The sequence below is a fragment of the Polistes canadensis genome, unplaced genomic scaffold, assembly GCF_001313835.1.
Source record: "Polistes canadensis isolate GaletaPanama2010 unplaced genomic scaffold, ASM131383v1 scaffold_204, whole genome shotgun sequence".
Lineage (NCBI taxonomy): Eukaryota > Metazoa > Arthropoda > Insecta > Hymenoptera > Vespidae > Polistes > Polistes canadensis.
Window position 1 is genome coordinate 50,292 of NW_014569751.1, and position 7,483 is coordinate 57,774.

The following is a 7,483-nucleotide window of genomic DNA, read 5'->3' on the forward strand; positions in this document are numbered from 1 at the left end:
ATGTATATTATTATATTTATTATGTATATTATATTATTATTATTAATATATATATATATATATATATTAATTGTAAAAAACAAAGAAAAATGTATTATAAATAATAATAGATGGAAATACGTAAACGGTGAATGGGTTCCCGGTGGAAAAGCAGAAATTGCACCTCCAAATCCGATTTACGTTCATCCAGAGAGTCCAAATTTTGGTGCACACTGGATGAAAGAAGCTATATCTTTTGCCAAGGTGAAACTGACCAACAAGGCTAACGGTAACGGACAGATTATGTTAAATTCTCTACACAAATATGAACCACGAGTGCATCTGGTTCGAGTTGGTGCCGAGGAACAGAGAACTGTAAGTAATTATATTGTATACGTTTTATTTAACAAGAAAAAGTTTGCATTACGGTTTTCGTTACATTAGAATTACTCGAAATATGTTTTGTCAATATGAATATATATATATATATATATTTATGCATTTCTACGTAAATTTTATTTCAACGTCAAAAAGAAGAAAATAAAATCAAGAAAAAAGATATAACGTAATAACGTGTAAATAAGATTTTCTGATTAACATTAAAAGTCACATCCGAGTTGGAATGACGTATTGAAAAAGAAAAAATAAATAAAAATATATAATATAACACACAAGGTAAAAATAAAAAGTATATTTAATTATCGAAAAAATTATCTTATTGCATATAGGTTCTCACCTATCGTTTTCCTGAGACACAATTTATAGCAGTAACAGCATATCAAAACGAGGAAGTTACCAGTTTGAAGATCAAGTATAATCCATTTGCTAAAGCATTCTTGGATGCTAAGGAAAGACCAACGGATACTCAAACGTATCCTCAATGTAAGAGTTTAATATAAATAATAATAATAATAATAATAGGAAATAGAGAGAGGATTAAATAACATATTGTTATATGAACAAATTGTAGACTCTAGTGCTTGGTTCATACCACAACCAACTATGGGATGCGAATATAGTACAACATCCGGCATAATGGCACCACAAAATCAAACGCAAAACGTCGTTAACAATCATTTAACTCATTCTTATGCTGTTTCTACTGGTGGACGTAGGATGACACCGTATTCCTTGAGACACAAATATACTCAAGATGGTAGATAAAAAGTTTCATTAATTTATTTCTATTTTAAATATAATACAAAGATGACAATTAATTGATATTTTTGTTATTTGTATTACAGAGGAACATTTAGATCCATATGGAACTGTACCACTTTTACATTCAACTACCTACGTGACACCATCCAATTGGTCACCACGTAGTCCAGAATCTTTACAAAGTTTAAATCCGGCATGCATACCACCACCACCACCACCCTCGCAAGAATGGGCAACTTCACCCTCACCCTCGCCAACTTCTTCTTCGCATACTACCTTAGCTAGAACTGTAGTTGGAACAATGACACCTACCAGTGTTACAGGATGTACACTTTACGTTCCAGCTAGTTTACCGTGTAACTCGATGTCACAGGAACATCCACATAATTCCGATTCGTCGGCTTGGATACACTCCATGGCTTTGTCAGATCAACAACAGCAACATCATCATCAACAACAACAACAACAACAACAACAACAACACCAGCAACAGCACCAACAACAACAACAATCTTATTTAAATTTGAATTTGCATCTGCACCATCAGATGCCACCTTATACTACCGTATCACACGGCGGATTACATCACGTTTTACATCAAACCGATAACGAGACGATATCATCAGCCAATTCAACTGAATATTCGGTTCATGAATATCATCATGCACCTGTATCTCCAGTACAATCTACTACACCCGATCAACATCTACACAAGCAACAGCATCAACACAATATGCAAATGTTGCATCTTCAACAACAACCTCTTACACAAAATGAAACAACATCACCAAATGCCGGAGAATATGATGATCCTTCTAAGGAACATCATCACGTACCCGGCGTTTGTACAAATCAAACTGTAGAAACTTTAAATACTGTACAATCCGATGACGAATGTAGATGCTTGGCTGTGGTGATAGATCGTCACAATCATCATCGGCAAAACAGCCAATTGGCCAATACCGATCAACAGGCTAACGCTTGGACACCTTTAACACCACCACCAGCTCCTCAAACAACAGCTATATGATTTACTTTTGTATTAATGTACAATCGAATAACGTTTTAACACATTATCGTTGGTAAAGGTATTAATACGTTTCTGAAAAAGTTACACCAAACGATTGGTGGGGGTCGAGGTATTAATACCTTTTTGCTTAGAAACGATATGCTATACTTATTTCTCAATTTTTATTGCAAATCCTATATAATTTAGTTTTGAAGATATTATATAAATATTTTTAAAAAGCGCGAAGAGTTTTCCTACTTTCACTGATTTACGTTTGCAAAACGAGTGAGTAATGGTCGCGCTATGACTCGAAAGGATGGAATATTAAATGAAATTTATTCTTATAAAGTTATTACATATACAGGGTGTTTCGTATAAAGTTTAACACGTCAAATTGTCTTATGAATTATCTTTTTTTATTCAAAATAATTTAAGTATAAAGTTACTTCGTTTGTTTTTTTTTATACACAATATTATACATGTCAATCAATGTATTTCTTTATCCGAACCAATGACTACCCATACAATCTCTCGTCCATTCAGTTTGACATACCCAACACCATTGAAAACCACATCCGGCTCGTGTACACACCATATGCATACATCCACCTAAAAAACAAAATAATAATTATCGAGGGATTCTCGTCGGGAATAAATAAAATCGATATATTTTAATTTGATTAAAAATTATTCTTAAATTATAATAAATACCATCTCTTTCAGTAGGTGTCCTACATTTTGGACAAGGTTTAGTTAATATTTGTATAGTCTTTTTACTAGCTTCATCCCATTTAGCCTAAAATAAAAGATATGCATAAGATTCTTGGAATATTACGCAAAACCATATCTTTTTAAATAATAATTATGTAAATACATCTTTAGCCTTTTGGGGATCAATGGTGTAGCCATTAAATATAGATTTATTATTAGATGCTTCGGATGATTGTAATTCGCATTCTCCCATATGAAATCCTTGTAAACATCTTCTACAGAATACGTACTGTAAATTACAGTATAAATAATATATATATATAAATATATATATTTCATGTAATAATTGTTCCTACTATAAATGACTATTATATAGGCTATTCCGTTTAAAAATATAATTCATATATCGGCTTACACCGCAACCTGCGAAACATTGAATTTTACGGCATTCTTCTTCATTAACACCATCTTCTATAAGTGGTGGTATTATACCCATACCACAGTCTGGTCTTGGACAAAGAAATCCACCCTCCCGTAAAACATATTCCTCTGTACCAAATCGTTGATATTGTTCATACTAAATATTAATATGTATTTCAATGACTATATTCTTAACTTATATGTCATCTAATTTTTTAATTAAAATAATGTCTACCTGTTGTGAATTAAGAAGATGAAAATGATGGACTTCTGTAATAAAAGAATTGGGACATCCTGCAGGACAGGGAAGAGTATAGTAACCTTTGGTCGTGTCAAATTGAAACTGACGTTCGCGTAAACGTACAGAACAATATTCTTTAAAGCAATCAAGGCAAGTTACGTGGGCTCCTTCGCAAGGAAAAACCAATACGGTATCCCTATTGGTATATTGCTAATTCAAAATTAATTATTCACACACACATACATTCTATTTAATTATTATATAATGTTCTTAATGTATGTACCTTATATCTGTACATGCAAGACAAGGTATGCTCATGGAATTTGGCTTGATATAATAAAGCGGTACTGCCTGGTCGTCTTCACCTAAACTAATATGATTTGCACATTTGAAAAAAAATTGAGCATATAAAACTTGTAATTCTGTTTCCGCATTAGAAGATACCGATGGCTCGCATAACTCATTCTCACAATGAACCGTTATTCTTTTAGGATATAAAACATCTGGCCAACATTGCGGATCTCTGTCAACTGTAACTGCACCACTGCCACACGATGCACATTTGACTCTTAATTTTCCTGTAGTTACAGCTTTGCACGGTTTTGAACAATATACATAGAAGTGTGCTCGAGTTTCTCGTTGTTCTATTATAAATTATCATGAAAATAATATAATACAATTAGTTAATATATAAATGATTATAATAAATGTAAAATACATAGTAATAGTTACCATCCGTGGAAGAATTTGTCTGATTTGTTTCATCTAATGGCAAATCTGTAAGGGTTTCATTCATCGGTTTACTTCCACTGCTGTTGAGAGTCGAATCAAAATCAGATCCTTCTGTTGTTACCTCTTCTATAGTATTTACAGAATTTATACTCTTATTAAGTTTCTGATGATGACGATTTTGAACAGCGTGAAGAATACTTTGTTGACCTAAGTCGCATTCCTATTAACAAATATATATAAATATATTGAAAATAAGACAAAAAAGATATATATATATTAAATATCTTTTATGTTATAATATATCAATCTTCATATACCTCTATTACAGTTGAATTATGTAGTTCTTTACCAGCAAAAATAATTTTAATATCCTCTGGTGCCATACCCATTTGGGGTGCCAATATTTCTTTAACATTTTTAATATCCCATTTAGGATCTAAATCCACGGATAGAGTATTCCCAGTATTTGTTTTGATATATATACTTAACGAATTGCTAATTTTCTTTTTACCAAACCATATAAGTTCCATCATCCTAACAAATGCAGTTTTAACTAAATTAAACAAGAAACTCATAATGATAAGAATGTACACTGTACAATTTCATCACCATTACACAATCAAGAAAAATAATAAACATAATCACTTAACAATAAAGTTTAAACAAATTTATAACTATTAGACCTATCATAAATAGCTCAACATTATACAAAAGAATACAGAAATACGTATTGTACAGTTTTTTGATAGTATAGTACCATCATTGCGTTAAATCCATACTATCACCCACTGGTGGTCCCGGTAGTAACAAAAATAAAACTAGATAGATAAAAAAGGGGACTTCCGAGCTTCTATCTAAAAATACAAAAGTACATCAAATTATAATATAATATTTCAGAATTATATTAAAATATTAGGAATAATAATATAATTATATTATAATTTCTCTTATTAAAAAATAGAACAATTAACAAAAGTAACAAATTTTCCTGCCGATAATTTACCGACATATTACCTCGTCGATAATTTACCGACACATAACTTTGTCGATAATTTACCGACACATAACTTTGTCGATAATTTACCGACACATAACTTTGCCGATAATTTACCGACATATAACTTTGTCGATAACTTACCAACAGATCGTATATAAAAATAGTAGATAAAAATAACTATAATAAAAATATTAGGAAAATCTGGAAGTAAAAAAGGGTGTCATCTGTATTTGCAAAATGAGGACTATAACAAAAAAATAAATAAATAAATAAATAACAAAAAAATTCGATGTAATTATAAAAACCAGAGATTAACACACGTAGAATGCTTAATTAATTATTTTTTACAATTATGTTTAAGTACATAATAATAAAATCATTTTGAATTATAATATATTTTAAAAAATATCTATGACACAAAAGACGCATTTTACTCCCATCAAGGAGAGAGAGAAACTCTTAGAAAAAAAAATATACAAACTCTTTTTACTTAATGCTATTTCTATATGGGGTTTACATAGCTATATAGCATAAGAAATTCTATAGATCGAATTGTTATTAAAAATATATATATATATATATATATATATTTTGTTGTGTTTTTCTTTTTCTCAAGATAAATGCATGACTAGAACAAAAAAATAGTTGTAATTTTCTCCCACCGTTTAACACATACATTTGTAATGTCTCGTCTCAAGTGACTACTACACATTAATTATTTTTGTTCAAATGTTAATATTAACAATAATATATGACATAATAATGTGAACACGAGTTTGTCACAAATTCGATGTAATATAAACGATTTAATAATTGTTATTATATAATATATTAATGACAAATCAAAGTATTCAATTTGAAATGAACGTAATTAATAAAAACAAAGAGATATTATTATTATTAATATTATTATTATTTCTATTTCTATTTCTATTTCTTTTTCAATGCGCAGTTGTGCAATTATTAAGGATAACTTAAGAAATATATATATATATAATAAACGTTAATATATGAATACGAAAATTAAGAAGAGAATACATATATAACTTATAATATTTTATGAAATAAAACGCGAGAGGATATTTATTATATAAAATATCTTTGTGATATATCTCTTGATACTCTAATATAAATTATATTAATCCTTTTTATTCGAGATGTTATAAATTTTTCTTTTAGTCAATATATACGTTATATATGTTAATATGCATTTATAATCGTCAGAAATATTAAAAACTAAAATGTCTTTTTACATTAGTTCTTTTCGAGTTTAATTAAAATCAATAAAAATCAAATCTATTGAGAGATTCATAAATCTTTATATAAAAATAACGTTTACGATTAAAAAGGATTAAAACAATGGTGCGTTATTAGAAGGATTAATCTAAAAATTATTTATTATTGCATAAGGGTGATGCAATATCTTGTTTGGAATTCTTTTTTTCAATGATCCATTATTATAAAACTATTATCCCCTATTGTGCTTTTGAAACCAAATTAAATCTAAATTCAAATGAAATCCTCTCGTTTAAATGATGAAATCTAAAACAATTCTTTAAAATATTATAACTTTTCGTACTATTTCATATTATTTTATTTCTCTCTCTCTCTTTTTTTTTCTTTGTCTTTCTTTTTTTTAATTATTACCAAATATCGCAGCTTTTTCCCTAAATTGTGCGCGTCTTTCTGCCCTTTCAGCTTCCTCACGTTTTCTTTCTTCTTGTTCCATACGAATTTCATCTTCGAATTTACTCGATTTACGTAGCTGTTCGATCTGCAAATATAAATTAAAATAAAAAGAATATTAATAATAATAATTATTATTATTATTATTATATGTGAAAAACACACACACAATCGTAAAAGATTTGTTCTAGTTGATGTAGTTGTTTCTTTATTCTKTTTTATACAATTACTTTTTGTTTTTCTTTCTCTTTTTTTTCCACCCCTTTTTTTTTGTTATATTGTTACAAATAACAATAGATTAATATTCATACCTTAGCTTCGAAAAAGTTCTTGGCACCAGATACACCGACCTCATCTACGTCAACCTCGGTCAAACGAGCCAATTGTCCTAACCCAGAATCCTGTTCTAATTCACCAGCGTGTGCTTTACGATAAATCAGGAGAAACTGTAATAATTTTCTTATTAATTAACAAATATTGTTTCAATGAAATCTAACGAGAAAATATATTTACAATACTATAGAATATATTTCTAATATTATAAGAT

The 7,483-nt window shown here is 29.2% G+C and overlaps 3 protein-coding genes across 4 annotated transcripts in view; 1 reads left to right on the forward strand and 2 right to left on the reverse strand.

Moving 5' to 3' along the window:
- LOC106789788 (brachyury protein homolog 1) overlaps positions 1–2,264 on the forward strand; it is a 4,614-nt gene extending 2,350 nt beyond the window's left edge. Inside the window, exons 3-6 of the mRNA XM_014754270.1 lie at positions 111–354; positions 708–861; positions 950–1,135; positions 1,224–2,264. Of these exons, the coding sequence (XP_014609756.1) occupies positions 111–354; positions 708–861; positions 950–1,135; positions 1,224–2,170 (1,531 nt within the window). The 3' untranslated portion in view covers positions 2,171–2,264. The remainder of the gene's footprint in view (positions 1–110; positions 355–707; positions 862–949; positions 1,136–1,223) is intronic.
- Positions 2,265–2,546: 282 nt separating this feature from the next.
- On the reverse strand, positions 2,547–5,045 carry LOC106789812 (E3 ubiquitin-protein ligase parkin). Its single transcript, XM_014754317.1, has 8 exons — positions 4,571–5,045; positions 4,254–4,473; positions 3,805–4,165; positions 3,516–3,717; positions 3,276–3,437; positions 3,024–3,149; positions 2,861–2,945; positions 2,547–2,758 (listed from the first exon to the last, which is right to left on the reverse strand). Exons 1-8 carry the CDS (start codon positions 4,826–4,828, stop codon positions 2,649–2,651), a joined length of 1,524 nt encoding a protein of 507 aa, XP_014609803.1. The 5' UTR covers positions 4,829–5,045; the 3' UTR covers positions 2,547–2,648.
- Positions 5,046–6,874: 1,829 nt separating this feature from the next.
- The window catches only part of LOC106789809 (EF-hand domain-containing protein D2 homolog), a 12,192-nt gene continuing 11,583 nt past the window's right edge, over positions 6,875–7,483 (reverse strand). For both annotated transcript variants that reach the window (XM_014754311.1, XM_014754312.1), the window contains exons 4-5: positions 7,248–7,382; positions 6,875–7,024 (exon numbers count right to left, since the gene is read on the reverse strand). In XM_014754311.1, coding sequence (XP_014609797.1) covers positions 6,887–7,024; positions 7,248–7,382 — 273 coding nt within the window. In that variant the 3' untranslated portion in view covers positions 6,875–6,886. The remainder of the gene's footprint in view (positions 7,025–7,247; positions 7,383–7,483) is intronic.

What these genes read in the sequence shown, in the direction of transcription:
- LOC106789812 (XM_014754317.1), bottom strand. Translation starts at nt 4,828, where the DNA reads ATGAGTTTCTTGTTTAATTTAGTTAAAACTGCATTTGTTAGGATGATG. An exon ending in GACAAATTCTTCCACGGATG is followed by an intron (nt 4,166 to 4,253) that starts GTAACTATTACT and finishes AATTTATAATAG; the next exon opens with AACAACGAGAAACTCGAGCA. An exon ending in ATCTTCTTAATTCACAACAG is followed by an intron (nt 3,438 to 3,515) that starts GTAGACATTATT and finishes ATTAATATTTAG; the next exon opens with TATGAACAATATCAACGATT.